Raw genomic sequence first — 19,189 nt, forward strand, 5'->3', positions numbered from 1 at the left:
TATCTGCACCAATTTTTATGGAGAAATCACTGATGATTTTTTTTTAAATTGGATAAATATACAGCAAAAAATATGTTTTTTTTTTCGAAAATTATAAAAATAAAAATAAATTATTTCCAAAGAATTGTTACATAAATATTTTTTATTACATATTTGAATTGACTACGTTAAAAATAGCTTGTATGCAAATTTTCATCAAAAAAATACTGTGGGATTAAAACTGTATCGTATGCCTTTAGTTGTACATATAAATTTTGAGAAAAAAAATTCCCTTAATCATTAAAAATTCCTCACATGCGTTATGACTCAACTCTTCCTTTATTTTGCACCCCTTCTATTTGAAAAATGAACCAAATGGATTCTATTTCAATACAGAAGATACTAAATACATTTTTTGTTCACATTATTGAATCATAAAAGCTTGAACATGATATTATAATTTTTTTTACCTTATCTCTAGAAATTTGATGAAATATCTGATTGATCGGTTCTGGATATAAAGCTTCAAATACCATGCAGTAATGATCATCAAATGTGAAAATATTCTGCAAATAAACAATAAAAACACAAGCATAAAATAATTACATGGTTTTCCGAAATATGAATTAATTACATCATCACCATAATTAAAAGATTTTATCTAAAAAGTCATCAAATATTTGCACTTTTATCTCCTAATATGTATGTTTCTCAAAGTGTTTGATCTTATACAGAAATATAGCAATGTGGTAATTGTTCCCTAAAGGAGATGTTTTATACTCTATGAAAGAGTTATATTTACAAAAATATCTTTGATGAAATTAAACAAAATCATTTTGTGACAAAAGTACAGTTCATTTAAATTTAATTTGTTATTTTGATTTTGTAACATAAAGTTAAAGTTATTAATCATTTAAGTTAAAGTTGCTTTGAAATTTGTTATCATAAAGTATTCATCATTCATTTTGCAGTATAAAGGTTCAGACAAATTGCTTTACAAAAAATAAACAAGAAGCTGTCAAAATAACAGCAAACAAGATTTTTCTTTCATTTACTAGTGTTATGTTAAAGCAAACAAGGGTTTCAACTCCCAATTAGCATAAGTTGAAATAATCAATATCAACTTGACCTTTATTTTGTTATGAGAAAGATATCAAAATTTGAAAAGGATTGGTTGAATGGTTCCTAAATTATAGTAGAATAACAACATATAGAAGCATTTTTAAAATCAAGGACCATAACTCCTGATCGACAAAAGTGAAAATCATCAAAATCACCTCTTGCTTACTAGTATACAATATCTGATAAAACAGACCTATCCTTGAAAACTTAAGGTGACCAATGAACCATGAAAATGAGGTCAAGGTCAGATGAAATGTGTCAGAAAGACATGTACATCTTACAATCATTCCATACATAAATTATAATTCACCTCATGATTTTACTATCATAGAAAAAGACCTTATCCTGAAACTTTACCTTAATCATTGATCCATGAAATGAGGTCCAGGTCAGGTGAACCATGTCTGACACGTAGGTAGACCTTGAAAGAATCCCATATACCTATTACCGGTACACATAACTAAGTAAGAAATTCACAGTCTTTAAACTATGAAAATGAGATTAAGAACAAAACGTTTACGCTGCGGCAGCCAGATTAGCATACCTATGTCTCACATTCTGCAGCTTTCGTCGCCAGAGAGAAAAAATCGTAACTATATAAATTTAACTGCTCATTGGAATATTAAAAGTTGCCTTTATCCTTTTTATTATGCTCTGAGCTACACATTATCTAACAAGTACTGAAGACCTTTCATATAAGTTATACTAGTCGATCATATGAACATTAGTGTACCATAATCTATACCTTATCACAGAAGGGGCACACAGAAAACCAAAATGTCATATATCTTATCACACAAGGTCCATACAGAAAACCAAAATATCTAATATTTCATCACAGAACGTGCATACAGAAAACCAATAGGTAATGATATCTTACCCTTACAAACTTTTAGTTATATTTAAAATCAAGTTAATGCCACCAGTGTTTTGAAATCTTAGTTTAAATTTTAATAGCTCTCTTGGATAAATGGGTTCCATTCTGGCCTCCCGCTCGTAAGACTAAAAAATTAACCAATAAAAATACTGGATTTGGTGTTTTGAGCTCAAATTTTGTTCTCTGAGTACTGAGTAAAGTTTTATCACCTCAAGTCCTGTTTACATCGTGATCTTCATGTGTTGCACTTTTTTCCAACTGGACACTTAATTTAGACAGTAGTTAATTAAGCCTACCTATCCTCACATTAATTAAATCCATTAATAAAAAAAATAAAGATAAAATATTGATTGATTGTTAGTTGCTCAATGTCCAGTGGCAAATATTTCATGCATGTTCAGGGACTAAACTTAACTGTTTTCCTCCAGGGGCCATCTGGGCCCCTAAAATATTTTTTTCAGGGGCCCAGTTGAACTTTTAGGGGCCAACCAATTTTTATACTAAGTAAAATAAAACTGAAATGTACTCTCCATATACTAATAATGAGTCTGGTAAAGATTTCATGTGATAACTTTGTGATATTTGAATTATTGCCACCAGATATATATTATAAGATTTGACAATACTGATTTTAGTAAATTTCCTTGTTTCCCTTCAATTTCAACTTCCTGTAGACTTGTTGACATTTTGACAATATGGCTGTTTCTATGAATCATTAAATGCTACTTCAAATCCAAGCCATCCTCTAATAGTGTTGATCAAAAATATTATTCAATTACTTTTTATTTGAAGATTGGATATCAAATTAGATATTTTGATATTTATTTACAAGATTTTGCGTTTCGTTTTTTCATTGAAGATTTTGTAAATAGCGATTCATGGACAAGTTATCGTCTAATACGGGCTTGAAATGACTCCCTGGACAACTGGAATGCATTTCTTTAGCGATGCAGATTGAACAGAAAACACTAAACAATAGTGAAATAATCTAAGAAGATTTAAAAGATCACGTGCTTAGAGTCATGTATGTCAAATACTGACTTCGCACTGAAAACATACTTGTCCGACCGGGTTTGGGTTATTAAAATGATCTTACTGGTTTTCGCAAATCTCTCTTTAATTTTCCTGCTTTGATAAGACAGGAAGGTTTCCATTTAGGAACAGTTTTTGTTTATATCGCGGGGGAAAGAGTAGAAATGGGATTCACTGCAAAATATTTTACAGTCGCCAGTTGGGTGAACAGGATGATAAAATATATTCGCCAAGCCGAAAATCTGGTCGCCTTGGGCGACTGGGCAAGCGTTAAGTTTAGTCCGTGATGTTCAGGACGATAAAGATAAAAGAAAGCTGGTTACATTAGACCATTTAATTTTGTAGCTTTTTCATTATGCAATGTTAATTGCTCTTAATCTATTTAATAGCCTTTAATCATTCTAAACTGAACTGAACCATGTGATGTTAAATAATTCTAGGATGTGATTATCAGGATAAAAGAAAAATGTGCATGTTATAGCTAGCTGCAAGTCTATTGTCTGTTTAAACTTTGTAAATAAACGGCAAAAAATACCAAATAATTGTTCAATGGTATGCTTAGCATCAATTTTTCATTTTATTGCCAACTATAACACTACACTTTAAAAGATTTTCTTTGGTATGCTTAGCATCAATTTTTCATTTAATTACCAACTATAACACTTCATTTTATAAAATTTTCTTATGGAGAGTTATACAACAACTAATTATGGAAAAAAAAGGTTATCTGCATGCAACATGTTGGCGAAATCTAATCAAGAAACTTAATTTTTTGCAGATTGATTCACCGTATCTTGTTTTTGTATGCAAATTTTCCAATTTATAACATCAAAAAGAATGCAGTAAATTTCTAAGTGTTGACATTTGTATTTTATTTGGAATTTAAGTGTGTAAGTTTCCTTATAAGTTAATGCAATGTATTATAAAAAGATAACAATCCACAGAAACTTTGATATGAGCTATAAAATACATAAAAATTAACTTGATGGAAAAGTCCATGAATTGCTAAGGAAAACACCAAACTTAATCAGTATACAGAGCTACAAGTACCCAACCAAAAACTAGGGATATACTCATGTACTCCAGGAGGGTTTTTCAATTTTTTTTTAATTTTGTTAAGATTCCACAAACAACACATATCAAAACTTACCAAAAGTCTGAGTGTATGTGAGATGTTATCAGGATCTACATTTCGTAGTTGTTGTAAGCAGAGGGTTTCCTGAATGCCTAGTTGGGAAAATGTTGTGTGGAGGACTTTAATAACTACAATTGTGTCTTCTTTAAACATGTCCTGCAAACAAAACAAAAACAATTTCTCTGGTAAGCTTGATTTTAGAATAAAAGTTTTGTGTACTATAGAATCAGAAATAAGCAAGATATTTATATAAATGCTAAAATACTGACCTTTTGATAATTAAACTTTTTGGTTTGTTAGCAATATAAAAAGATTGAATATTGCTTACTGTCCATCAGGTTATTTTCAAACTTTATTTAGAAAGAGAAGTTACTTATAAATGTAAATGTTAAACCATCACATTCAGTACCATTTTCATTTTCAAGGAGAAGTCCCTAGAAATGTATGTACTATGTCTCCTCACCCAAGCATTTAACCATGCTCAACCAAACCAATCTTTGCTAATACTCCTAAATGCTGGATGAGATAAGATCATAAGAAGCAGAAAATACCAACTTTTGATTCTGGTGGGCATTAGCACCACAGCATCATACATTAGACCAACAAGGCTGATAAAAGTATTGAACACTTTTTGTAAGAATTTTAAACTAGCCATCAATTCAACACTGTAATCAGATCTTTGAATATTGTTTTTATTGGTATAAATATTGATTTTGTTATCAGTAAATTATATTGAAACTAAATTTTATTGTTATATACATATCCACATTCATGGCTCTACAATCTGTCGATACCTGTATTTTGGCTTTGCACAAGATTATGTTTTTCTCTGACTGTTAATGACGTCTTTACACTAAATCCATTGGATGTTGGATGTGTACTGATTGATATTTTAGTCTTAGATGCATGATTTTTCTATTAGTTGTTAATTGCTTTGAACTAGCTGTCAGTAACTGACTGTTAGTACTCTCAAATCTGTACTTAGAGTTGCTTTGTTGTTGTGGGGATGTACCCTGCTGCCCTACTGTTGAAGGCCTTATGGTGACCTATAGTTGTTTGTTTAATGTCCAGTTGACTAGAGTTTATGAAGTGAAAGACTTCTAATGTCCCAATACACATTTTTGAGAAAGATTTTTCTGAGTCCTTATTGAAAATACTGGTATCTTATTTATGGAGATATCCCTAATCTAAGATTTTGTTCCAAACCTTTTTCACAAGTCTGCAAAATTTTGTGTAATGTTTAAATTTGGTTCTATGAGGACAAGACACTCATTCAATTTTGATGATTTTCAGCTATATTGTTCCAGAGTTAAGGGACTTTTAATAGTTAAAAACTTGACAATTTGAAGCAGATCTCATCGACAACGTGTTTAGTTTACAAAGACAAGCTCCCTTTTGAAATTACACATTTTTTTTTTTTTTGGTTTCTGAGTTATTGATCATTTTAAGATTCTATTCAAAGGACACCAACTTCTTTCTATATTAAAACAAGCATTGACAAGAGAAAGCAGAGATCTCTGGAACCGTACCAACTGTCTATGCTCTTATAGACAACTTATTAATAGAGCAACTAACCTTTATTGCTTAGTGAGTGGACCACAGATTTAAAACCATTTTTTGTCATATCTGGTACATTGAATGCGATGCACTTATTGCCTTATAGAGCCTAAAAATTGAAGTCTTAAAAAATCATGTGAATTTTACCTTAAAATAGTTGACTGGTATAAGCAAAATCTTAACTGTAAGATCTCATAAATATTCATCAAGATATTAATGTTGACAGATGGCTGATGAAAATCAATGAGGTAAGAAAGTCAAAAATAAAGCCCGCCACCGGGTGCAGGATTTTCTCGCTGTGTTGAAGACCTATTGGTGGCCTTGAGCTGCTTTCTGTTCTTTGGTCGAGTTGTTGTCTCTTTGACACATTCCCCGTTTCCATTCTCAATTTTATGACCTATTTTTTGTTGCAAAGCTGACAGACATTCAACATACAAATGTACCAAGTCGTTACCCTATCTGAAGTCAATGAAATACTACAGGTACTTGGAGCACACAGCTCACAAAATGATAATCCCCACCCCCAAATAAAGCAACAGAAAAGTCTATGATTTGCTTGGAGAAACCCCAAACATATTTTGGATGAAAAACAAAATAGGAGGTGCAAAATTGCATTATGGTCATGATATTGAGAAAATTTCAATAAATTGTAATATGAGGTTCAGGAGGGGTTTCAAATTCAAAATTCTAATATGAAGTTCAGGAGGAGTTTCAAATTCAAAATTGTAATATGAGGTTCAGGAGTTTCAATTTCAAAATAGGTACATCTCAGATAAAGCAATAGAAAATTCCATGAATTGCTCAGGGAAACCCCAAAATAATTTAGATCAAAAAGCAAAATACTGTGGATTCATTATTATTCGTGGGATACCAATTTTCGTGGATTTCGTTGGTACTGGTGAACCACGAAATTAAATGTTCAACGAATGTCAAATTTTTAATAGGCTTGTATGCAGACTTTGGTAAAACCACGAAATTGAATATCCACGAATATGAAAGTTTTCCTTTATCCACGAAAATTGGTACCCACGAAAATAAATGAATCCACAGTAGAAGGTGCACAATCCCATTATACAATTGTATGGTGAAGATTCTGAGAAAGTTTTTTTCACTAAATTCTGGTTAAGGGTTTAGGAGGAAAAGTGGTTACAAAGTAGAGTGGAACGACAAACAAATGGATGGATGAATGAACCATCAAATATCCCATCACTTTGAACTCCCCGATTCAAAGAGGGGATATTATGAACTCCGGTGATTTGTCATTTTGAATTTGCACTGTCAGGCATTTCTACCCGTTTCCTGAATGAATTCCAATTTACATAACTGTAGATTGGACATACAATATCTTTGAACTCAACTCAGCCCTAAAACCTAGCTAACGTTAGTCAATGAAGCATGAAATGTACCAATAAGGTCAGTTTAACATACTTTTGGCTTAAAGCTGTCAATCTCCCTCAAATACATTATCATAACAAGTTGTGTGACAGTATAAAAGAAATAATATGGTAATGTCTTGTTTATCCTATCAGGGTTCTTGTGAACTGGAAAAAATACCAATTTTTTCTATTATGAAAAAATACTTCCACCTCATTGACAACCATTTATAATCCACTAATATCTTATTGTAATGAAAATGATGATAGTCATACTGCACTTCAATTGTTAAGGCCACATGAAACAGTTTTTCTGATTCTCATCCCATCCTTTTCCTGACTTTTTCCCCACTTTCATATTTGATCACACATTTTCCTAATTTTTTTGAAAATTAAGAAAAATCTTAAATCTTTTTTTTTAAACTGCCCCCGCATTTAAATATTTTTGAAAAGCAGGAAACAGAATCTGAAAGCTTATCTATCTTATGCGGCCTTATTTAATTTTTTGTGAGGACACTGACTTTGTTTTGTTATATTACTAAGCTCTACTCTAAATAAATAATAATACACAAGTAATATGTGGTTGAATGCCTACACACAGAGAAAATTACCAATGCTTATCCTTTAATGTGATTACAAGGTTGTTAAACTTTGATAAGAAACACTGTGGCTTCTGGTCATGATCTTTAATCCGAATTATAGTAAAGGATCAAGTAATTTTTGAATCATAAAGTAACATAACCCAATTAAGCTTTTTGTATGTCGTCTGCTGTTTAATACTTTTTAAGAATGGATCGCAGCTTAAACAAGACATTCAACCTTCTGTCTTAATGATTTGAGAGTGTCAAAACTATAAGCAGAACTGGAACGTGCCGAAAGGCATTTTATTGTAAAAGCCAAGGTCCTAACACTTGTATGATCTCCTCGATTTCTGTCAGAAAATTGTGCTAAAATTTCAAAGGTTCAGTCAAAGTATAGACTTGAGATAAGACTAGGACAGATAAAGTTTAACAACAGACCTATCCTTAATTCTTTACGCAGGAAAACTTTTGAAATTTTTCCATCATAGAACAAAGTTTTAAAATAAATGTATACAAAAATTTTCTAATGACTTACATTGCATAAATAAAAACAATTGATTAATGGCAGTCTGCCTAACTTCCAATGGCAAATTTTTTATGCATATTCAGGACCAAAAAAAATGTTTACCACTAATTCAATTAAGTTAGTTCTGCAAGAGGATCAATGGATAATAATAAAGGGTGGGAAATCATAAGTGTCTCGAGCTAATTAGTGTTGCAAAACTGTGGATTCATTTATTTTCGTGGATTGAGGGAAATTTGTATTTTCATGGATATTTGATTATATGGTTTTACAAAAGTCTGCATACAAGTCTACGAAAAATTCATACTTTGTTGGACATTTAAATTTGTGGTTCACGGTTAACAACGAAATCCACCAAAAATAATATCCCATGAATAATAATGAATCCACAGTGGGTCACCTCCAGACGTCTTAGAGAGTTACGGTGTACTGTGAATTTATCTCTTTCCATAGGTACCAAATACCATGGATTGATGAAAAAATGTTGTTTTGTGGACACACATCAGAGGCTATTTCTTGATCATGAAAAAGCTCCTGTTCAAGTTTGGTAAAAGTTCACAAATGTTTGACAAAGTTTTAATGTCTTAACAAAATATTTGACCACAGAGGGAACCTAAATGAGCAAAAGACAAAACTGGAATGTAGGATTGCTGTGAGAAGAAAAAAATAAGATTCCTATTTTTCACAATGCAAAATGTTGTTTCTTCTTGCTTTAGGGGTTCAAATTTGCTTAAAATAATGAAAGGTCCAGGACCATTTGAAATTTTAAGTGAAGGGTCCTCCATAAAAAATCAATGGTCGTGTATCAAGCATCAGTGTAAAGAATGGTAGGTCCTTGACTTTTGTAATTTAAATGAAAAGTCCTCTCCTAGAAAAGACAGGTCCCGGACCTCGGACCCACACTAATTTGAACCCCTGAATTGCTTCAACTTAATATTTTGTTTATACTTAAAACATGTATAATAGGGAATCTTTATCTATGAATTTAATGCAAACTGAATAATTTTTAACAAAGTTGAAAATATTAATGAGGAAAATTATAATAGAACTTACAATTCTGATTATTTTATATAATTTTTAAAAGAACTATACAAAGAATTGTCAAACTTGTTTTTCTTTAGAATTGAATTGACAATACATCTTGAAATGGAAAATAACATTTATTGAACCTAAAAATTTTTGAGCATATATAATTAAATTTCAGTCACAGAAGCATGCAAAATAGGTCAAACTGACCTACTTTTGACATGACAAACAACTACAAAATTAGATGATCAATTTAATGATGTGTTTCCAAGATATAGGTTGTGGACATGCATGTGCACAAAGACTTAAATACAAACTATATTTCAACTTCGCTGAAGAAACCTAATGTTAACTGAAAAAACCTAATGTTAACGTCAAAAAAGTTTTATTTTATAATTTTTCATACTGACTTACTTTTGACATGACACACAACTATAAAATTAGATGATCCATTCTTTTCAGACTTTCCAAGGTATGAGTTGTGGACATGCAAGTGCACAAAGATTTGAATACAAATTATACTTCAACTTTGCTGCAGAAAACTAAATGTTAGTGCCAAAAAAGTTTTATTTTATAATTTTTCATCTCAAGATGATGTATGGGGTTCATTTAGTACACAGTTATGTAAAGTCGTCAACATAAACCACACATAAATTTTATCATAATAATCACTCATAGAATGGAGAGATTTTGAATATTTTTAAAGCATCTTAAAATATTAAATACTTATAAATTAATATTATTATTAAATTATTTTAATATTTTTAAATAGAAAAAAAAGTATTTTTACTTTAAAGCATTTTAGGTACTAAAGTTAATTAAAGAAGAAAGATATAGGCATTCAGAACTTAGGTTTAAATGATCAATTGTTCCAATATTCATCCAAAGTTATACAATTATTTGATTAAATTTAGGTTGAGATAACACCTTCCATGACAAACTGTGTAAGTTGTCAAAAATGCAGTGTCAGCATTGGAATTTTATAGTTTCATAACTTTTGGTAAGTGAGATTAGACCAGAATTTAAAAAAAATCAGTTTGCTATACATAAACTGACTGTTTCTATTTCTAAGGATGATCAAGAAAACAGTCGAGATTTTGTATAATGTTACCATTTTACTGGACAATGTAATTTCATGGCTGTATAATTCATGAAAATGGTATATTTTGAATCGAAACAGCATTATATCCTAAAAGTACATACATTCAATATTTTATTCAGAAAATCTGAGACGGTTTGAAATGTATTTGAATACGGATAAAAAATTGCCTTTTCCAGCCTTATTTATCACCCAAATAAAATCAAATGGAAAAAACAGTTATATGATCCAACATATTTTTTTCCAATATTGTCAGGTAACTTGTTTGATAAGAATAAAGCTGGGTTCCACTGGTGGGTAGAGGCTTTTTAGGGAGTACCTGTATGTGCCTTTAATAAGGCTTATATTACAACATCCCTTCACAGATGATGAAAATGTAAAATTGTTATGGGCAATTGGAAGTGAAGCAATATATGTTCCATGAAGGAAGAGATGAAAATAGAAGATTGTGTTCCTAAACATAATCTCTAACCAAAAATAGTTTTTGCTGAAGATTTTTTTTATAATAAGATTATTACACCACAAAGCCTTCAAGTAAATTTTGCATTACAAACTACCAGAAATAGTAAGCAACTTCCCCCCACCCAGTCCTACTCATACCCATGAATCATGTTTTGACAAAAATGGTCATGACCTCTTTGATAAAAAAAAAATTTACATCATGTCCTAAAACTGTATCATCTTTTTTTTATATAACCAAACACATAAAAAAAAAGTCTGCGGTTAATTTTTAAAATTTGTCACTAATTAACCACAGAAGCTACTCAGGTGTGACATCATGCACAGCAGGGACATAAATGTCAACGCAAAATTCATCTTTACTCATCGTAATAATATAAATGTGCATCATAGGACAATATCCTATCACCTTTGGCAAAGTTACAGATCAGATAAATACATTTAAACATTTAAAAATAACAGTTTAAGCTTTAAATTTAATAAGTACAGCAACTCATAATGTAAAACCTTGGGGCTACTGTCATCATGACATGGGAGGTTAATCTTGTCTATCAAATTCAGATATAATCTTGTCTCTTTTTAAACAATTCTTAATGAAAATGGCCATTCTATTTACGTTTTCTTTGTTGCTTTGAAATGTATTCTTTCTCAAATGTACCTATTTTTAAATACATTGCAACATCTATGTCATTGAGCATGATGTCTATGTCATTGTGCACCCAGTGAACTTCTTATAATAATATCTTCTTTAAAAAAAACAGTGCTTTGTGCATGAAACAATGCACTGTAAACACAAGACAATATCAAATTACATGCAAGTAAAAATATCATCAATTAGATGAACGTGACTACGGTTATTTTAAGGGCTATAACAATGAGATTAGTCTTAATTTTCATAAAACTTCCTAGACTTATAAAAATGTTGTAAATGTCAATGAGACAGCAACCCAACAACATTATTACAAACCAAATAACAAATCAGGTCATTATAATGTCAAAACTCCAATTGTCTTTGTAAAAGTAACCAACAACTTGGACAAAATACAATGATTCATCTATAGTTTCTTTCAAAGACAAAACATTTATTTGTAACTGATTCAATGGTTATTTTGCGAAATTTTCAATTTTCAAATTTTTCTTTCCTGGTATTATATTTCATCATTGTCATTTTGATCAAAACCAGAAAGGGCAGAACATTGAAATTTCATTAGCAGTTATTTCCCCTGATACTGTATTGACTCTGACAAAAAAAATATAAAAAGACAGTAACAAAGATAGCTGTCTATGGGTTTTTGTGCAGATGGTTGGCTATCTCATAGCTATATACCCAACATCACTTTGTATTCAGAAACAATGATGAGATTTAAGATTTGCAACTGCCAAATACAAAACGTTCATGTGTATTTTGGAAGAAGTCATTCTTTTTTCTTGACATATTAGTCACTGTTTTTTTTTTCTAAACAGATTTTATATTCCAACATAATATTCATATGTGGTACATGCATAAGAAAAAACAAAATAATAAATGTAGTGGAATAGCCAAAACAAATTTATATTAAAATCTAAATACTTGAACAACAAAAAAAAAAAAAAAAAAAGATTAAATCTTAATGTGTTCTCAAAAAACATGTTTAACCCCGCTGCATTTTTGTGCCTGTCCCAAGTCAGGAGCCTCTGGCATTTGTTAGTCTTGCATCATTTTTAATTTTAGTTTCTTGTGTATAATTTGGAGTTTAGTATGACGTCCATTATCACTGAACTAGTATACATATTTGTTTAGGGGCCAGCTGAAGGACGCCCCCAGGTGCAGGAGTTTCTCGCTGCATTGAAGACCCATTGGTGGCCTTCAGCTGTTGTCTGCTCTATGGTCGGGTTGTTGTCTCTTTGACACATTCCCCATTTCCATTCTCAATTTTATTAAGTTGCAAATTAGTATTAATCCCCAAAATACAAGATACAAGATTTATCAACAATAGAAGTTCTATATTATATTTATATTTCTTCAAATTTTTCATACATTTAAACTGGTTACATCCAGTTGAATAAATTTATGTTAAAGCACATGATGATGTTATTATTTCTAATCCCAAAAATACAAGATACAAGATTTATCAACAATAGAAGTTCTATATTATGTTTATATTTCTTCCAATTTTTCATACATTTAAACTGGTTGCATCCAGTTGAATAAGTTTATGTTCAAGCACATGATGAAATTGTCGCATGTGATTTCCTGTCAAGTTTAGTTGGAATATCATATTTGGAAGTTTCTGGTTTAATCATCATTCACTTTTGACTACTTTGTCATATTAATTATGATAATCATCTACTCTCAAATGTTCAATATAAAAATAAATTTACGCAGCAAGCCTCACACGTTAAATTTTGACTATCTTAACTGTATTTATAAATAAAATCAATGGAAATATTTCGGTAGAATCTTTTTTACCATTACAGGCCATTTTGCTTTTAGTCAACTGCACTCATAAAATTTAAAACATAATCTCATAATATCAATACACAAGCATTTAGGAAGATAACAAAAATATGTGTAAACAGGACACCATGACCCACTTGCACTATCACATTTCAATGTTCAGTCAATAGCTTAATCTAGGTCAAAATCCTAATTTGATATTTTTTTTAAAGGTTACATCATAAAGAACATGTGCACTAAGTTTCAAGTTCATGTGACCACAACTTCAAGGTTAAGGAAGTTCGCTACTCAGTTTCAAAATAACAAGCTTTTCATAACACTAGAATATATTGATAGGGGATTTATATTATAAAGGAACAAAAAGAGCGAAAAAAAAATATAGGTTCGTGTACTTGTTTTCGAGATATGTCATTATATATATATACCAATAATTTTCTGACCCAAAGTCTACATAACACAGTACCACAGTAAACAAAACAAAAGACAAAAAGGTAATGACACAAAAACTAACAAGAAAAAAATAAGCGATGCAACGAGACACAAAATATTGTAAAATTCATTTCGTCACGCCTTACCCTGGTGCTATCCAAAAATCCTGGGGAGAACACTGTATGAGCCATTGAAATGTTGGCGGGAAAATGTTCTCTCTTGATTTTTCATAGCTTTATCATTGCAAGTTGTCAAAAACTATTAAAAAGTAACAAAGATTTTATAAGACTTTTACAGATGGCTTATAATTATACATGTAAAAGATTTATAAAAAGAAAAATGGGGGTTGGTGGGCAAAATTTTAAAAAAAAATTCCAAAACATGACAAGGGAACATCCTTAACTTCCCTAACCAAAAAATTTAACTTGATACAGGATGGAAGAAAGGGCTGACGCTTGCGACGGATAACATTATGCCCCACCAACAATCATAGGCAGGGTATAAAAAAAATACTTTTAACATACAGATACTGAGCATGTATTTGATATTCTTACAGTTAGTTTGGTGTTGTATACACTGGTCTAACAAACTTTTTAAATCCTGTACTAAGTTTAGGAATGCAACATTTGTTTTCTTAATTTTCATTGATTGTTTCTTGATGTTGCCACTGATTTGGTTCATTAATAGACTAACATTTTTGTCTTGGCTAAATGCATTTGTAGATGGTTATCCCATTTTCTGGGTTCCATATAATATGCTTTAATGGATCAGCCTCAAGGTGTAATACCACCATTGATTTTCCCCTATTAGTCTTTGTTAAATTTGCACTTTTCAAAAAATTGTGCAGAATTTATCTTTGTTTCAAATAAAGAAATACTTGGCATGAGTAAAGTTTTATCCTGTCCAGTACTATAGAAAAAATTTCACATAACATTTCATTGCATATAAGAAAATAACCATCACTGGAAGTTAACCAATCAAATTTTCCCCCTTTTTTAACCTGTGTACAAGCTTTAGTAACCATGTAACCTCAAGTTTCCAAAATATTCTATAGAAACCCCAAATAAAGAAATAATGGTGCTTTGAAATACCCAAGATATATGTTTATGACTCAGAAATGTTTTACTGCAATGAAATGTAGGATCAATTACCTACAACTGTCAAATTCAAGGGAATATTTTTTTTCGACCTATTTTCGTATGCAACCGGATGTGACGTACTATGATTTGGTGGTATTACACCTAAAGAAGACTTTTTTGTTGAATAAACTGAATGTGACTTTTTTCCTTTGTAATACTGGTTATTTCAAGCATTCCTGTCAAGTTTTGTCATAATCAGTTCAATAGTTTGAGAAAAATCTAGTATAATGTAAGACGACATCTACAGCGATTCGAGCAAAATTTCTTCGAAAAATTCAAACCAAGCCGCATCATGATAGAATATAGTGTGGACCAATAAATGATCAAATATTTATCTCATCTGCCTACAAACAGTTGAATATGATACAAAAGATGACTTTAGGATGATAAATACTACTAATGGACCTCTTATTCTTCCTTACAAAGTCTCTTTTGGTCCATTTATACCTCTCATTTCCTCAAAATTTCTACTTTTTAGGCCAATAAATAAAAATTTTGGGGTAACTTTCACTCATTTATGATAGAAATGTTATTATAAATGATTAATTGAAGTATTCAAGCTGCTTGAACTATCCGTATAAAAGTTTACTGTCTCCAAGGAGGTTTCAATAAGTCCTTGCGTAAAACTTAAATTTACGCCGCGTTCCAGAGAGGGACATAAAAAACTTCTCTTTTGGTGAATAATTTGTTGTTACTGCTTTAAAAATAATTTCATTTACTTAAAACTATATATCTATTAAAGTATTTCTTAGGAAAAATTTTCTAGTATAGCAGAATATAAGAAATAAGGAGAAAAAGCTCCCCAAGACTCTAAGTATGGCTTGTTCTGTCAACTAATATTCATGGTAAAGTCCTATTTCAAGGAAATTTTCTCATAAAATGTATTTTGGAGACTCAATCCACTCAGAATATTTCATTATTTGTAATATTTCACTTAAATAGCAAGAAATTTTAACACATGAGAGTACTCACAAGGTCAAAGGTGCATGTACAGCTTCCCATATTAGGTGTAATACCACCATTGATTTTCCCCTATTAGTCTTTGTTAAATTTGCACTTTTCAAAAAATTGTGCAGAATTTATCTTTGTTTCAAATAAAGAAATACTTGGCATGAGTAAAGTTTTATCCTGTCCAGTACTATAGAAAAAATTTCACATAACATTTCATTGCATATAAGAAAATAACCATCACTGGAAGTTAACCAATCAAATTTTCCCCCTTTTTTAACCTGTGTACAAGCTTTAGTAACCATGTAACCTCAAGTTTCCAAAATATTCTATAGAAACCCCAAATAAAGAAATAATGGTGCTTTGAAATACCCAAGATATATGTTTATGACTCAGAAATGTTTTACTGCAATGAAATGTAGGATCAATTACCTACAACTGTCAAATTCAAGGGAATATTTTTTTTCGACCTATTTTCGTATGCAACCGGATGTGACGTACTATGATTTGGTGGTATTACACCTCAAGTACATTTGTAATATTTAATTATCTCCCCTTACTTAAGCAGGTATGGATGATTCTTACCTCTGCCCTTAACAACACGCCTGACTGGCCTTTCTCACTTATGAGGTCTATTATCCTATATCTGGAGGCCATAACACAGGATCCACTAATGTAGAAGTGACCTTCATCATTTGTAAATTGTCCCTTCCCTGGAAAAGAATCATTAATTGATGTTACATTGGAAACAACTTAACAGATATCGGTAATAGATAACGCAAGAACAAAAATAGTGTTTTTTTCCTGCCTCTACCACTCCTTAAACATTTTATGAAAATTTTTCCTATTTTCATATCTACTCCGACACATTTTATAAACGTTTTTGTTAAGCACTATTTAAGTCAAGTCAATTTTGCATGAGCACAGTTAAAGTCTATTATATTTCCCTATTTAGTCTATGTAAGTATTTAAGAAAATAAAATAATTTTACCTTCCTACCTTCTCTTTTATTCTCCCACTAGACAGAAAATATTTTTTATAAAAATTTGGCCTACAGCAGCCAGATATGATTTGAAAGTACAGTTAAATTTGGCTCAATAGTTTCAGAGGAGACATTGAAAATATCTCAGCTGATTAGATGCTCTTCCAGCAAATTCTGAAAGATTAGTGGAGCTACAAGGATAAATTTTGAAAGTCAAATTTATAATTAATTCCATTTCTTTTTTTAATAAATGTTCATTTATGACAAATATTTTCACTGTAATATACTAGATTGACTAACTGTACACTGGTAGACTAAGGCAGTCATTCTTCAGATGATGGTATAACTTCTTTAAACCTCCAGTCAGGTAAGATGACAGGTGAATTCTAGGTGGTTTTACTGACCATAGCTGTCCAGTAGACCTACAGAATATGAAGTAACAAGAAGAAAATTAAATAAATAACTACAAAAACTAAGAAGTAAAGAGATCACAAATTCATATCCCAGTCTCTCTTACAAAGATTTTTATCTTTTTTTTTCAAAAAGAACACATGTATTATATATGAAAAAGTATTTTTTTGTGAGGTCTCCAGGTGTCTTCAGATTCAGTCCAAAGAAAAGCAGTTTTTCAGACCTTCTAAGATAAAAAATTTCAAAATATCACAATATTTTCTTGGTTTAATTTTCTGTATTTTGAACATGCATTTCAACCAAGTTCCCATCCAGATTTGGTGGGTATTTCAAAATACTATCTTCACTCAACCAATAAACATTTCTGCTTTGAAAACCTGATTTACAATTTTTTTAACATTGCAAAATTTTTTCCAGAGAGTTTTATACAACATTTTGAATAACAGGATGATTAACAATCTAATTAAAATAAGTTCTCTACATTTCCTCGTCATTTTCTTTTGGTTATTTTTTTGTTGCTTGTCTTGAGTTTCTATGATTTGATGTTTTCCTCATACAGCGCTGTTGTTAGTTTAAATTTCTGTAGGCTTTCCAAGTTCAATATGGAAAAGCCAAATGTTTTTCTTGACAACATTATCTGAGCAGCATATAAGGTTTCATAGTCAAGAAACTAATTGAACAATCACAACAGAACCATGTAATCCATAAAAAAACAATAACAAATCACATCATTTAGGTAGGCATATGTCAGCCCTATACCCACAGACTTCCCATAATTTATCAAAGAACTGTCAACATTCTGAAAGACAAACTGTAACGATCCATCTGAACAACCAAAAAGCTGCAAAATATGGGATCAAGCTAGAGATTATCCCTGACATGTACATTTTCTTTTACAGTTATAAAAACTTAAGTTTTGGAGACAAAATTTTTAATGAAAAATTTATCAAATTCATATTTCTAAATATGTCTCAAATAATATTTTGGGAAATCTATATGTTATAATGCAGCAGCAGGGCCATGAAAATTGGAAGTTTCATTAGGTTTAACTTAAAAAATTTCAAAATAAAAATTTTGTAATTTTACAGTATAAAAAGATATAAGAAGATGTGGTATGAGTGCCAATGAGAAAACTCTCCATCCAAGTCACAATTTGTAAAAGTAAAACCATTATAGGTCAAAGTACAGCCTTCAACACAAAGCCTTGGCTCACACCGAACAGCAAACTATAAAGGGCCCCAAAAATTACTAGTGTAAAACCATTCAAACAGGAAAACCAACGGTCTAATCTATATAAAAAAAACGAGAAACGAGAAATACTTATGAACCAAATCAACAAACGACAACCACTGAACATCAGGTTCCTGAAAAATCTAAATTTTCATCCCTGTCCAGAAATCTGTCTTTCTTGGGGTTATCCCAAAGTAATTAACATGTATTTCCAACCCATAATATTTAAGGCACTATACATATTTGCATACTTGTACAAGTCCAATACATTAAATTTTATTTTTGTCTGCCATTCCAAATGAAATATGTTCCAAGTCATAACAGAAAATATCTTGACATCTCAAATAAAAAATTATTCTTTTTCTAGCAATGCCCTTAATCAATCTTTGTCTATCGTCCAAAGTGTTTGGTGTTAGATGAGGTTATTTGATTTCTTTTGTGCATTTGTTAGGCATAAAATTGGTGTTAGTATGTTGAGCAAAAGGATGAATATTCTAACGTGGATAGTTTCTTTATGACTGCTTAGATAAATGTGTTAAATTAATATATTTCTCTACGGAGGATTGGATCAGTACAACAATTTCCTGAGAACTCCTTCAAACTCAATATGAACCCGAGATCCGATAGATTTTACATGAAGACTTTACTGTATGTGGAGTAAAACTGCTGCTGTAGATAAAAAAAAAATTCTATGATTTTGAGATATATGTCATTTTTACTCAAAAGAAGTACAATTTAACTTCATGAATTCGATTTGTGTGTCTTTCATACAAGTTCAAATCTTAGTAGACTCTGGCAGACATAATTATTTAAACCTGATCATGTTATGGCAGACTGTGTAATGTATGCT

At 30.8% G+C, this 19,189-nt stretch overlaps 1 protein-coding gene across 1 annotated transcript in view; it reads right to left on the bottom strand.

The window, feature by feature from the left end:
- Positions 1–19,163, bottom strand: part of LOC127737146 (probable serine/threonine-protein kinase DDB_G0268078) — a 48,966-nt gene extending 29,803 nt beyond the window's left edge. The window contains exons 1-3 of the mRNA XM_052247678.1: positions 16,302–19,163; positions 4,161–4,301; positions 450–545 (exon numbers count right to left, since the gene is read on the bottom strand). Of these exons, the coding sequence (XP_052103638.1) occupies positions 450–545; positions 4,161–4,301; positions 16,302–16,373 (309 nt within the window). The 5' untranslated portion in view covers positions 16,374–19,163. The remainder of the gene's footprint in view (positions 1–449; positions 546–4,160; positions 4,302–16,301) is intronic.
- Positions 19,164–19,189: the final 26 nt, after the last annotated feature.

This window comes from Mytilus californianus, unplaced genomic scaffold (genome assembly GCF_021869535.1).
Source record: "Mytilus californianus isolate M0D057914Y unplaced genomic scaffold, xbMytCali1.0.p SCAF_4, whole genome shotgun sequence".
In the NCBI taxonomy this organism is placed as follows: Eukaryota; Metazoa; Mollusca; class Bivalvia; order Mytilida; family Mytilidae; genus Mytilus; species Mytilus californianus.